We start from the raw sequence: 15,064 nt of genomic DNA on the forward strand, positions 1-15,064 counted from the left end.
TTACTGCATAAAATTCATCTCAAATATTCCAAGGTAACTCAAGACAATTGTGGGGTAAGGGAGGTGACAAGATTTGACATAATTGATCAAATTAAACTGTGAATTGATAATATTTCTCCCTGTTTAAAATAGACTTTATTCATGGAGGAGATCTTTCATCTGGACTGAAAATAAAAGCTGAATATCTCTTGAATTGCCTAGAAATGAAATCCAGAATAAGCCACGCAATAAACAGGTAAATAAACAAGTTGATGGCATCATAAATTGCCAACTGTTACAATGTCATTTAAAATACACTAAGAACCTGGGATTTCCAGAACCTCATAGAACCAAGAGGAAACAAGTATTGATCCCCTGTGCCCCTCTTCCATTATCTGCTGGGAGTGATGTATATTGTGGAGCCCCCTCCCACATGTGCAGTTGGCACAAGAGCTGACTACAATCTGAAATAGCAGGGTCAGTCTCTGACAGCTACTGGTTTAGGGAACAATATGAGTAGTTTGCAATCGTGAGCCACATTCAGAGCTTGGTAAATAACTCCATATATTTCTGTATTTATAAGCACACCTATCTGTCATAGAGAGATAAGCTCTTACTGAGTAGATTTCAGAAAATATTACTTTATTAAGAAACAGGACGTGAAATCGCCCGTTGTATTAAGTGCTTATTTACTAAACGGTGTAACAGTGATTTCAGAACAGGCTAGCAACAGCTAACATTACAAAGTCACAGGCTGAAATAAACCCCCTGCAAAACTCGAATTTGAGATTCCATACAGTTTACCAATCTACTTAGTCTAAATGTAGCAAATCGCACTGTTTAGTAAATAACGCCCCTAATGACATTGTATCTCAGGGATTAGGGATGACACTGTGTGCAGTCAGCAAGTGAGTACTGTATTGCCTGGTTAAGTATTTAGCTGCCTGTTTCTGAGTCTTTACACATTCACCATCAAGAAGCCCTTAAAAGAGGGTCTTTATATGGATATGTGGTCATTTAGAAAATTCTAAAAATGTTCAGCAGATAAGCTTAAAAACTCAGCCAGCTAACTACTCCGGCTATGGGAAGTGCCAAATGTGACATAAAGCTGCATTGTAAAAATCATCTGGAAGGCAGGTTTTGCCATTGAAGTGTCTATGTGTTAATTACTGTGATCTGGATGGGCTGTGTGTCTGAATGTGACTTTCTCTCTGCATATGGAAATGCCTTGTGTTGAATGCCAGCCAGGGGTTTCATGTCCTGTGCATCTCCCTGCCAGCTTAGACAACCCACCATCCACCAAGCTGCTGCATGGGCACTGGGTGGGCACTGCCAGCTTAGAAGGGCTCAGCTCCTTCCTTCCTCCCTTACGAAATTATTCGTATTATTTATGCTACATTGAGCCATCTAATTTCTTCCTGATAGCAGGCTAATTGCTCTGGCAGGTAATTAGAACTGGTTTATAAAGCAAAATACTTTTTTTTCTATGCCCCCTGGATTATTAAATGTGCACTGCATTTCAGATCACTCTGCTACCAAACCGTGTCTGCTCTTTCATTAAACCTGAATCAGCTGTGAGGACTAAAGAGAGACACACTATACCTTCACATAACATGATATGAGTGCATGGTATCCTACATGCAATCCCATATTATTCAAGTACAATTACCCACAATTCCATATTGCATAAAATGAATATATAATGACATGCATTCACAAAATATTAAATTAGTAATACCTACATATATCCACATAAGATGAATGTATGAAAAACCCAAACTCACTTTTTGGCATGAGATGGTGAATATAATAACCTAAATGCAATCACAAAATATAATATATATTCCCATTAGCCTAACAGGAATTTATAACAGCATGATAGATTCTAAAGATATCATATAAAAATATAATACTCTGCATTATTATACATTCATGTTTTTCTACCCACAAAGCAAGTGTGTAATATGTACAGATTTTATGTATTTCCCTGTTGTTATTGTATTTTGTAAGACAGCAAACCGGTTGTATGTCAATGTATAGCATAAGAATAAATGTGTAGAAAAAGAGGTTGATTTACTTTGATGCCCTTTTATAAGTGAGGGCTAAGCTTAGCACTGCAGACATTTGTCAACTACATTTCCCATAGTGCTTAGCTACTTTTTCTTTATTTCAAATGTGCTTCCCTTAAATCTGCAGGACATCGATTAGCTATCACTGTCCTAATTGTTTGAGGGCTGTGGGAAGGGCTGTAAAGGGGTTAATGTTTAAATGGCTCTTAAATCCTACACAGTGACTTGGAAATGGTCACAGAGGGAAACAAGGCATTTTAGGAAGCAATGCATTGTGTACAACCATGTGGCATATAGGTTGTTAATTTGGCAACCCAGAAGGTTGATTTAACCCATAATTGACCAGCGGCATTCCATGTGCTTCATGATACAATGAGATTAGCCTAACACATTGTCATTAAGGGGTTAACTTTGAAATATTCTAAAATAGATTGAAACAGATTTCTGTTTATTTATTTATTTTATCATTTACGTTTATTTTTTTTTATTTTTTTTGGGCAGACAGATTTTACCGGATCAAATTCATTGGGGGGAAAAAAACTTTCAAAGTTTCAGGCAAAGAAAGTATCCATTTAAAAAAAAATGGAAACAATCTCTTTGTTGTTTTATTGCAAATTGATGCTTTTGTGTTAAACGAGTCATTTTTGTTTGATTGGCAAAATATCCCCTTTCTTTATTATTATTATTATTTTCATTTATTTGTATTTATTTTTTTATTTCTAAACTTTCACCATGTCCCCACAAACTGTCCGGAATTTCCGATTATTCGAACGTATATGTGTTTAAAGCTGAAAAGCCGGAACAGATCTTCGAATGTTTGTAATTAAACACAATTCCCAAAGTAACATTTATCTTAGCAAACTGCGATTGCAATTGTCACCAGTCTGGGGGAGAAGCTCTGTAATCTGAATCAATCCCTCCCCTTTAAGAGCAGCAGAACAGAAATCAATATCGGCCAAGGGATAAATTTACTACATTTTAAAATCTTACACAGCCTACTGCATGTGTTCTTCAAGATACACTTTAGCCAGACAGGTCCCTTTATACATTGGTCCACTGATGAACATATACAAATATAAATATTATATATATTATTATTTTTATTATTATTATTATTATTATGTTCATTTATTTTTTTGTTTGTTTCTTGTCCTGTGTCTTGCATGTTCTTGTATCTGTACATTGACTAATCTGATCAGGTCTCAGACATATGATTTGTAGGGTTATGAGTGACTAGCTGAGATTTTTAATCTTACTAAATGTACTGCCTTAATTTAGTGAGTGCATATACTCACAGCTATACATATATTATGTTCACTATATGTTTTATATGGCTCGTGGACTCAATATTATTCAATTTAAAGAGTGTTTTTTTTATTCATTCGGTGCCAGCGTGGATCTGCTACGTTTTCAGCCCTTGTTTAAATTAACCTTTTCTTGACACCTGTCTCTATTTGCTTTTCTTGTACCGAAGGAGTTAAAAATGTGTCCAGTGTAAAATAACTACGCGTAGATTGGGTTAATTGAAAGACAGTGACTGCAGACTTACACGCTTAGAAGTTTTAGACTAAAGAATGTTTTGTTTCTAGAAAAACAGAATAGAAATGTAAGGTGTAAAAAGGAGACGATTAAGTGCAGGGGGCACAGTGTGTTGAGCTGGGGTAAGTGGGCAGGAGATAGAGACATTGGCACAGTGTAATGTGCTGAAGTAAGTAGGCAGGGGACAGAGGCACTGGTACATTGTGATGGGCTAAGGTAAGTGGGCAGGGCATGGAGGCACTGGCACAGCGGGATATGCTGGGGTAAGTGGGCAGAAGGTGGAGGTACTGGCACAGTGTGATATGCTGAGGTAAGTCGGCAGGACATGTAGGCACTGCCACAATATGATGTGCTATGGTAAGTGGGCACTGGAGAGAGACATGGGCAAAATGCAATGTGCCTAGGTAAGTGGGCAGGGGAGAGAGAGGTACTGGCACATTGTGTTTTGTCTGGGTAAGTGGGTAGAATATGGCTACACTGGCACAATATGATTTGCTGGGGTAAGTGAGGTAAACCATGGGCAGACAGGGTATGTGGACACTGGGCAGTTAATGAAGGAACTATCACAGTGATGTGCTGGGGTAAATGGGTAGGAGATGGAAATACTGGCTTAGTGTGATGTACTGGGGTAAGTGGGCATGGGTGGAGGCATTGGCACAGTGTGATGTAGTGTGTTTTTTTTAACAAGCAGGGAATGGAGACATTGGTACAGTGTGATGTGCTGAGGTAAGTGGGCAGGGGATGGAGACATTGGTACACTGTGATGTGCTGGGTTTTGTAACAAGCAGGGGATGGAAACATTGGTACACTGTGATGTGCTGGGGTAAGTGGGCAGGGGTGGAGGCATTGGCACAGTGTGATGTCCTGGGTTTTGTAACAAGCGGGAGATGGAGACATTGGTACACTGTAATGTGCTGGGTTTACTTGGCAGGGGACAGAGGCACTTTCATAGTGTCATGTGCTGACATAAGTGGGCAGTTGATGGAGGCAAAGGTGCAGTTTGATGTTCTGGGGTCAGTGGGCAGTACATGAAGACACTGGCACAATTAGATGTGTTGGGGTTAGGGGACAGAGTGAATGGAGGCACTGGTACAGTGTGTTGGGGTTAGTGTTAAATTCCAAAGAGGATGGTATCTGCTGAATTGAATACATAAAAAGAGACTGGGATTGTCGGGGATGTACTAGAGGATTTGTGCATACCTTAACCCTTTCATGTGCGTGTGTTAAGGACATGGAAGGAAATCCTTTGATCTCTCTGTTATTTCGTTTTCGTGAACTTCATTACAGTGGAGGAGAAATGATCTGGTGTGGCAGTGAAGAGGAGTCTAGGACTACAAGCCCTCTTTGTGGACAAATAGGACCAGAGGTAAATTTTTTTTTAAAAAAAGACAGACGACATACATACAGACAGACAGGCAGAAAGACCGACAGAAAGACAGACAGAAAGACAGACAGATAATACCTATTGAAAAATATATTCACTAAAATGATTTAAATAAGAATTTGATTAATTTTAGCATTGTAAATGCACTTTGCATACACAATACAATGTTTATTTGCTTGTGTGTATTTTGGTGTGTATGTATGTGTATAATTGTGTGTAGATTGAGCCACTTGGCAAATATGAAACTGTAAATTTGTAATTTATCTTAATAAAGTTCATGTAGAAATCTTCATAGAGTCATTGCAACCTTGCCTTGTTGTAAACTTTCTAAAGGCACAATAAATGGCTAGTTCCACATTTACTGCCCTGAAGTCTTGTTCCTTCTCGTGGCTCGGTAAATATAAAATATAAATGATCATTTTATCCTCATACCGTCAGAGAAAAGCCTGGGATATATTTTATGGGGTCTTGCTGCCTGTAACCCCTTCATTCCTTGTACTGCCCCTTAATTGCATGTTCTGCCCCATCACTGCTTGTATTACCCCTTCCTTAATGTGGAAGCAATGCAGCAGGATTCACTGAGACTATGCAAGGTGTACACAAGTATCTATCGGTAGAGCTTGTTTCCCCCGATGTAAATGAAGTTCCCAAAGCTGTTGTCCAATCGAAGAAACAGAAAAATTAATCTGGAATCCTATCCATCATTGCCTGCAATAAAGAGAGGGACGTGGATGAGACAGATGATATGATTAAGGAGCTGTGGTCGTTTTAATTAACTTTTTGCTGTCCTGTAATGATCAAACTGGTCAACATACCCGGTCAATAAGCATGTTAATATCAAACAAATAAAACCAGGGATGATTAAAAACCTCCCGGTTTATTAAATTTGAAATTCAAATGAAATTTATGCTGTAGATGCTTACAGAATGCTAATAGAACCTGCTCTTATTAGAATCCACACAGATTCTCCACATCTCCCGTTAGACTATGTTGGAGCTATTAGCTTCACAAAGTTTCGTTTGCTATATTTATTCATATGGTATTTATGTATAAATGTGTGTATATGTTTGTGTGTATTTATTCTGTAACTGATTCTTTCTAGGATACTGTTAGGTAATAGTAATGAGTTCAGATGTTGAGAAAATTAAGCATTGTTTTTTAGATTCTTTTTATATCTTATCTACATTTTATAAATTCATAGCTAGCATAATTGTTTTAATTTATTTCTACCTTAGACCACATTTTCATTATTAATAAAAGCTAGCCAATACAATTTGTCATTGAATATAATTCGAGAAAAATATAGATAGATCGATAGATAGATAGAAAGATAGAGAGAGAGGTAGATAGATAGATAGATAGATAGATAGATAGGTAGATAGATAGATAGATAGATAGATAGAGATAGATAGATAGATAGATAGATAGATAGATAGATAGATAGATAACTAGATAGTGTAAGCATGTATTTGTGTGTGCGTGCTTGTGTTTATTTGGGTGTTACTGTAATATATGACTATTTTAAGAATAGTATAAAAAAAAAATCACACAAGCACAAAAAAAATTGTTTTAAAAGTAGAATCAGACGATTTGCAAATAGTTGATAGTTTGGATAGCAGTGTACAAAACACGTTGTTTTCCTGTCCCATGTATTTCATCTGAAACAAAGGTGGAAGAACACAGACAAAACACAAAAAGAAACACTAACAACAAAATGAATTCTATAGGTTGATTAAAGTTAATGCGTTATATAGAAATTACTATGAGCGGTGCAATATATCTCGATCGCATTATAAATGCTAGCGGGGGAAAAAAAAACATCCTTCCAGCTTTAAAGGCAATCAATTTATCTTATTATTTTTTTCTTGCTTCAAAATGATTGATTTCAGTTTAACTCTTTGGTTGCCAAGCCGGTCAATATTGCTGCACCCGTGGCAAGGAAGAGGTTAAACTCCCAATTTAAACAAGTGTGCATTAGATACTGGAAATGAATATCATTACAGAAGGAGAGCAAAGCAATGAAGTTAATTCTTTTTTATTTGTTAAACGCAGTCCCCTCCTTGCACCACCCATTCCTCCCACTAGGCGGGGCTGGCACGCCTTCTCAACAGGGTAAAATCATTCAGAGCAGCTAGAGAGATAAACACGACATTTATGTTAACCGTCAACCTTTAGAGAAAGAAAGCGGATCATTAATTTACTTCCCACTTCCCATCCAAGTATGATAGTTGAGGTATCACCACTCCAATCAATAACTATGATGTCCATCTGTAGATCGACCCCAGGATTAAAAAAAAATGATAATAATAATAAATGGTCCAAGTTGCTTTAAGACAGAGAGAGGATCAACATGAAAGTGGAGGTTACAATGTATCCAGAATATCCTGGGTGGCAGTTAGAGGGATGTCTCTTTCACACTGATACAACCTGGGATGTCTGTGTAAAGGTTATACAAAGTTAACGCTTTCAGTACAGGGGGATGTACTAGACCTATTGCATCATCATAATAATAGTAATAATACATTTTATTATTATTATTAAAGACTATATAAAGTGAATAGACTGAAGGAGTTTATGGATGGATGGATAGATAGAGAGAGAGAGAGAGAGAGAGAGAGAGATGGATGTAGATAGATAGATAGATAAATAGATAGATAGACAGACAGACAGTGAGAGAGAGAAAGATAGATAGATAGATAGATAGATAGACAGATAGATAAAGAGATAGATAGATAGTGAGAGACAGACAGACAGACAGATATAGATAGATAGATAGATAGATAGATAGATAGTCAGATAGATAATGAGATAGATAGATAGATAGATAGATAGATAGATAGATAGATAATGAGATAGATAGATGTAGATAGATGGATAGATAGATAGATAGATAGATAGATAGATAGATAGATAGATAGATAGATAGACAGATAGATAATGAGATAGATAGATAGATAGACAGACAGACAGACAGTGAGAGACAGACAGATAGATAGATAGATAGATAGATAGATAATCAAATTCTATGATAAAGGCTGATATATTAGTTGAAGGCACTTAACCTTTTGAGCACCATGTGAGTCATCTACACACACTCAAGTAATTGTGTGCCCCTCCTTTGTTATTGGATGGTTTAATAATATTTGCTCTGTGCCTAGACTACATGAGGAGCGAGAGTTTGACTTCTTTTCTCTAGTTCAAATAAACTGTAAAATCTCCTTCAAAGAGAAAACACACTTTTAAGGCAGAATTTCCTTTTTGTCTGATTGTTGCCAAACAGTGAGATTTAGCAATCCCTTCAGGCAGATTCTCTTCCTATGAGCTAACGTGTAACCCAAAAAGACTAGTTACCAAACAGTATGTGTATATATATATATATATATATATATATATATATATATATATATATATATATATATATATATATATATATATATATATTGACACATTATTTAATTCAGAAAGCCTTTTCTACAGCAATAAAATCCTCACACACAGTCACAACGTGTGATCAGGAGAAGGTGCCTGTAAAGAGTGGGGGGAGAAGCAGAGAGACGCTGGGGAGATGTCATTGTATTGGGTCCCCTCCCTTATGTTCCCACTGCCCTCCACTGACTGAGAGGGAGGGGGGCGGGGGGTTAGGGGCTGTGCTCAGTGTGGAATGACCTCACGCAGCAGCAGGTCTGACAGAACCAGCGGCCCTTCTGATTGGCTAGAGGAGACTCAGCGGTACTTCAAAGCTAGAGAGGAACTTAGAATTGTGCTGAAATGGGCGGATCTGATCATTCTATTGAACACCTCTAAAAAAACACTACTCTGATTTATACATATAAAAAGATCCTCTGAGGAGGGCACTTTTGTGATGGCAACTTCTCTACTAGGGGTGAGTCTAAGGATTTTCTTGCTGATTTAATTAGTTATTTTCTTCTTTCTTTCTGTTTTTTTTTTCTTTCTTTCATTGTTTTTTTTTTTTTTTTTTTTACTTCTTTTTTTTTTGGAGGGGTTGAAGTAACCCTGGTCCATACAGTGGCTATCAGTCTCCTATTGAGTACTTTAGTACGAGGGAGTGGAAACAAAAAAGGGGCCGAGTCACTTTGAGTCAGGATAAAGTATTAAGGGCATTTGTACCAAAGAACCTTTCAACACGTTCCTGTGGAGAAGTGGCTTCCTATCACTGCAAGCAGAAAGCTTCACTCTGACTTTCTTAATAAAACCGCTTGGCTTATTTAACATTTCCCAGCCGTCTTCTCTGACAGGTACGTGGAAGTCTCATTTTTTTTTTTTTTTTTTTAATGTTATTTTTGTTATTTTTTTTCATTTTATTTTTTTTTTTACTCTGTTTTATTTTGGCAATATATATATATATATATATTTTTCTTTTTTTTTATTTTCTTTTTTTTATTTAGTCCAAGAAACAATTAGCGATAAATTGTGATTAGCTGAGACGGTAGCGCGATATAAAGACAGCTACTTTTTTATTATTATTATTTTCGATGCGATTTGCTGAATTTCAGCTTGACAGGAGGCATTAAGAGCTGAGAGAGTTTAGTCTGATCTGATCATAGCGATAATTTGCTTTAACTGCATTTATTTCAGAAATTAGAGTTCTGATTACAATCTTATCTCTCGCTGTTGATAATGTAGATATCAGGGCTAGTGAATTAGATACAATAACAAAAGGAAGTGGGGTGTTTTTTTTTTTTAGCAACTTAGTGACAGATTCTAATTTATAGAACGTTGCGGGGAGTTTATCCAACGCGCAGTAAGTGAAACAATGTATCAATTTGTAAACAAATGTATCAGCTGGCTAAACTAAAGCACCCATTTGTAAGCCATTAGCAGCGTATTTTGGTAGCTTTTACACCTTTCAGTTTCACTTGTAAATATTAATAACCTTTTCTACATGGGAGTTGCACAAGCCGGTTTCAGTTTAATATTTACTTAGATTTATCACAAAGTAAAATAAAAATAGATTATACTCATACAATGGACGGATTTATGGACAGTTTTTGCAAAACTGAAAGTTCACTCGCCTGTGGAATGTCGTAAGGCTTGTTGTTACTTGTTGTTTCCGAATATGGCAAATACTCGAATTATAAATATTTTTAGAGATGTAAAGATGGGAGCACTTTATATATGCCTTATAATATGCTTAAGTATAATATATATTAATAATAATACATATATATATATATATATATATATATATATATATATATATATATATATATATATACACACACACACACACACACACACACACACACACATAAACACACACATATATACACACACACACATACTTCATACGGTTTCAACAAAAATATATTGAACATTTGATAATTATATATGTGTTTCTGAATATTTATGTTATTGTTTATTAACATATTGATATATAAGGAAAATACATATGTTACACTTACACACACACATGCTTATTTGCATTATATGCTTCCCAGTGAAGTACCCGGAGTGTATGCTATACAGAGGTCAGTGTAGGTAATTGTATAGTATATGTACAGGTACAGATATACTCTGTATATATGTACAGGTCATGTTATGAAGAGGTCCCTGTCTGACAGTATATATGTACATGTCATGTTACAAAGAGAGCCTTGTCCAGGTGTGTGTGTGTGTGTGTGTGTGTGTGTGTGTGTGTGTGTGTGTGTGTGTGTGTGTGTGTGTGTGTGTGTGTGTGTGTGTGTGTGTGTGTGTGTGTGTGATGTTATACAGCGGTCACTGTCCAGGTAAATGGTGGTATTTATGTAAAAATATTGTGCAGGGATTTCAGGTAACTGAGAGTATATTTGTACAGGTTGTGTTATATAGAGATCACTGTCTAGGTAACTGGTTCAAGTGATGTTATACAGAGACCACTGTCTAGGTAACTGGTACAAGTGATGTTATACAGAGATCACTATCTAGGTAACTGGTACAAGTGATGTTATACAGAGATCACTGTCTAGGTAACTGGAACAAGTGCTGTTTTACAGAGATCACTGTCTAGGTAACTGGTATAAGTGATGTTATACAGAGATCACTGTCTGGGTAACTGGTACAAGTGATGTTATACAGAGATCACTATCTAGGTAACTGGTACAAGTGATGTTATACAGAGATCACTGTCTAGGTAACTGGAACAAGTGCTGTTTTACAAAGATCACTGTCTAGGTAACTGGTATAAGTGATGTTATACAGAGATCACTGTCTGGGTAACTGGTACAAGTGATGTTATACAGAGATCACTGTCTAGGTAACTGGTACAAGTGATGTTATACGGAGATCACTGTCCAGGTAACTGGTACAACAAGTGATGTTATACAGAGATCACTGTCTAGGTAACTGGTTCAAGTGATGTTATAGAGAGGTCACTCACTGTCTAGGTAACTGGTACAGGTGATGTTATACAGGTCACTGTCTATATATGTGCAGGTGATGTTATAAAGGTGACTATCTATGTACATGATGTTATAGAGAGATCACTGAGTTTAAGTTTACTGATCCCCCCTCTCTCTCTCTCTCTCTCTCTCTCCAGGAAGAGCCCCGGTTGGGATCCACTCCCCTGGCCATGCTTGCCGCCACCTGTAATAAGATCGGCAGCCCCAGCCCGTCGCCGAGCTCCCTGTCGGACAGTTCGGTCTCCTTCGGGAAGGGTTTCCACCCCTGGAAGCGGTCCTCCTCCTCCTCCTGCACTCTGGGCTCCGGCTCTCTCTCTGGATTCGGCAGCTCCTCCCGCGGTGCCAGCTCGACCTCCAGCGCTGCTGCCGCTGCCGCCGCTGCCGCCGCTGCTGCCGCCCTGGTGTCGGACTCGTTCAGCTGCGGGGGCTCCCCTGGCTCCAGCGCCTTCTCCCTGACCTCCTCTGGCGGGGGCGGCGGGGGTGGCGGCGGCGGGGGTGGCTCGGTGTCCGCCGCTTCCCCCTTCGCCAACGAGTACTCGGTGTTCCCGGTGAGCGGGGGGTCCCAGGAGGCTGCGGCGGCAGCAGCGGCGGCAGCGGCAGCAGCGGCGGCGGCCGCCTCCCACCACCAGCCGGTGTTCCTGTCCAAGGTGCACGCCTCGGTGGACGGGCTGCAGGGGATCTACCCCCGGGTCGGCATGGCTCACCCCTACGAGTCCTGGTTCAAGCCCTCACACCCGGGCGATGTCGGGGCCGGGGCTGGGGGGGCCTCCAGCTGGTGGGAGGTCGGGACCGGCTGGATCGACGTGCAGAGCCCGGGGGCCGGGGCCGGTCTCCATCCCGGGGCTCTCCAGGGCTCCCTGCACTCCCCGCTGGGCGGATACGGCTCGGACTACAGTACGGCCGGACTGGGACACTTCAGCACCGGAGGCGGGGGCGGCGGTGGGGGCGGCGGAGGGAGCGGAGGGGGTGGCGGGGGGGCCGGGGGACAGCACCTACTGAGCCCTGCAGGACAGCACCTGATGGACGGCTTCAAACCGGTGCTGGGTCCCGGCTCCTACCCCGACCCGTCCTCCTCCCCCCTCTCCGCCGGCTCCATGCTGGCCCCCACCGGGCCCCTGGGGGGCTCCCCCCGATCCTCGGCCCGGAGGTACTCCGGCAGGGCCACCTGTGACTGCCCCAACTGCCAGGAGGCGGAGCGGCTGGGGCCCGCGGGGGCCAGTCTGAGGAGGAAGGGGCTGCACAGCTGTCACATCCCGGGCTGCGGCAAGGTGTACGGCAAGACCTCCCATCTCAAGGCCCACCTGCGCTGGCACACCGGGGAGCGGCCCTTCGTCTGCAACTGGCTCTTCTGCGGGAAGAGGTTCACCCGTTCGGACGAGCTGCAGCGGCACCTCCGCACCCACACCGGGGAGAAACGCTTCGCCTGCCCGGTATGTAACAAGCGCTTCATGCGGAGCGACCACCTCAGCAAGCACGTGAAGACCCACAGCGCCGGTACCGGAACCGGCACCAACCCCGGCCCGGGCAGCGGGGGCAAGAAAGGCAGCGACACCGACAGCGAGCACAGCCCCTCGGCCAGCCCGCCCTGCCACTCACCGGAGCTGCTGCACCCCCCGGACAGGAATGGCTTGGAGTGAATGTACCCCCCTGTCCAGTGACACCCCGAACTCCAAAACCTTGTTACATTCCCCCCCCCCCATGGACCCCCTGGGCCAACATGGCCCCCTATGGACCCACTTGGACACACATGGACCCCTCTTGCCCCCCTTGGACACACATGAACCCCCCTTGCCCCTCTTGGACACCCATGGCCCCCCAGCCCCATGGTGACTCTAACTCTGGACACGGACATGTCAGCCACATGCATTGTCCTCTGGACTCCCCACAGCTGGAGCTCATTCTTCTACCAATTGACACCCATTGACCACAGCATAAAAGGCGATTTAAAAGGAATTGTTTTTAAGAGATCTCAAAGCAAATTGCCTCCCTGCTTGCCTGACCTCGACTAGAAGGTATCTAAAGACACAGTACAATGACCTGGAGTAGAACTGGCATGGCAGGGGCTGAGATGATGGGCTCACATGACACAGTGGACCCCCAGCCTAAATTAACATTTTTATATCTTTTTTATTATTATTATTATTTTCCTCCTTATTTTGTTTGTTTGCTGTGGTTGTTGTTAGGATAATCTAAATATATATTTATTAGTTGGTGAAGCAGAGAAAGTGATGAAATGTTGATCTTTCGTTAAATCTGACAAAGTCTAACAGTTGATTTAAACAATTAGATTGAAGTTCTTCCAGTGGTTCGAACTGGAATTAGAAACATTCCAAATTCTACTCAGTTTAGTTCGACTGAGTAACATTCAGTTCAAGATAAATAGTTAACCCTCTGAGTTCCAGGTGGGGCGAGCAAAGCATTGACTGGCACTTTCTTTGCTAAGGGGAAAAAAAAAACCTCCCTGGCACTCAAAGGGTTAATGCATCGAATCCTCTCCCCTTTAGTCACTTGCACTGCAACTTTTTATCGTAAACTTATAAAGTTTGGAACTGACTGAATCCCAGCAGCCTCAGAGCAGGAGGGTTCCCCTAGCTCTGGAAACATGCTCTGTGTAAATTGTGCAGATAGCAGGTTAAACAAATAATGTAACGATTTTTCTAGCAATAAAATGACTACAGAATAATGTGAGTGAAAATATCGAGAGAAATGTCCCTGATGCATGTGATTTGGTGGGCTATTCACTAAACAGTGAGTTTGATAATTGAAGAACCAATTGCAAATATCTGGGTGAGAATTGCAGGTTTGGTGAGATTTTATTTTCACCATCTTTGATGGACTTCTCGCCAACGGTTCTTAAATCACTACAATTCGCTATTTAGTAAATCAAACCTATAGATCGCTTGAATTATTATGCCCCAGTCCTTAGGCGATGTAGTTGTAACTGGGCATTTAATATACTTTTACATGTCAAAGTTTAAAAGATCGAAACAATGTATTGGCCACATTTTAATTACAAAGTCTATTTGTGAGGTGTCAGAATGAGTATAGATAAGGCAAATCGAATGTTTTCTGATAGTACCTATAGTTTATCCCCATATAGCTGTTATTATTATAAATTATATTTGCATTCTAATTAGTCTACATTCCTCAAATTCTGAATCTGCAGAGCTCTTAAATAATCACATCCACAAATAAAATATAGAAAACCCAAACCCTATTATAAGAAGAGAAAAAAGAAATGATGATAATAATAATAATAATAATAATAATAATAATAATAATAATAATAATAAAATAAACAAACAACTTTCTTTATTTAATTGATGAAGTTTTTGGTCAAAGGCCCAGCTCATAATAAAATTAGATTTTATAAATGTATTATATAGCAGTTATGTTCTTATAGCTGGGGGGGAAGGGGGGTGGGATTCACAAGGTTAATTTTTGTTAAATTCAAATATAACGCTGGCGAGAGGAGCAAATCCAGAGACAATTTTGTATAGTATTTTTCTTGTATATTAATTAAATATTTGAAAATATATAGGAGTACAGCAAAATCTTCTGTTACAAAAATAAAAAAAAATTAAGAGTTACTGGTGCAGTTTACTGCAGTTTTTTTAAAAATGTGTTTATTTCTTGAAGTGTGTATCAAATAAACAAGCACTTTGAGAAATTGTTTTATAATTTGCTTGGTATGA

At 40.1% G+C, this 15,064-nt stretch overlaps 1 protein-coding gene across 3 annotated transcripts; it reads left to right on the forward strand.

Annotated features, from left to right (window-relative positions):
- Positions 1-4,869: 4,869 nt before the first annotated feature.
- SP8 (Sp8 transcription factor) lies at positions 4,870-14,165 on the forward strand. Of its 3 annotated transcripts, none has more exons than XM_063450719.1 (2): positions 4,870-4,953; positions 11,507-14,165. In XM_063450719.1, exons 1-2 carry the CDS (start codon positions 4,885-4,887, stop codon positions 13,004-13,006), a joined length of 1,569 nt encoding a protein of 522 aa, XP_063306789.1. In that variant the 5' UTR covers positions 4,870-4,884; the 3' UTR covers positions 13,007-14,165. The 3 variants fall into 3 exon arrangements, with proteins under 3 accessions (XP_063306789.1, XP_063306791.1, XP_063306792.1); XM_063450721.1 differs by lacking the exon at positions 4,870-4,953 and adding an exon at positions 8,818-8,854; XM_063450722.1 differs by lacking the exon at positions 4,870-4,953 and adding an exon at positions 8,868-9,227.
- The last annotated feature ends 899 nt before the right edge of the window (positions 14,166-15,064 follow it).

This window comes from Pelobates fuscus, chromosome 4, assembly GCF_036172605.1.
Source record: "Pelobates fuscus isolate aPelFus1 chromosome 4, aPelFus1.pri, whole genome shotgun sequence".
Taxonomy (NCBI): Eukaryota; Metazoa; Chordata; class Amphibia; order Anura; family Pelobatidae; genus Pelobates; species Pelobates fuscus.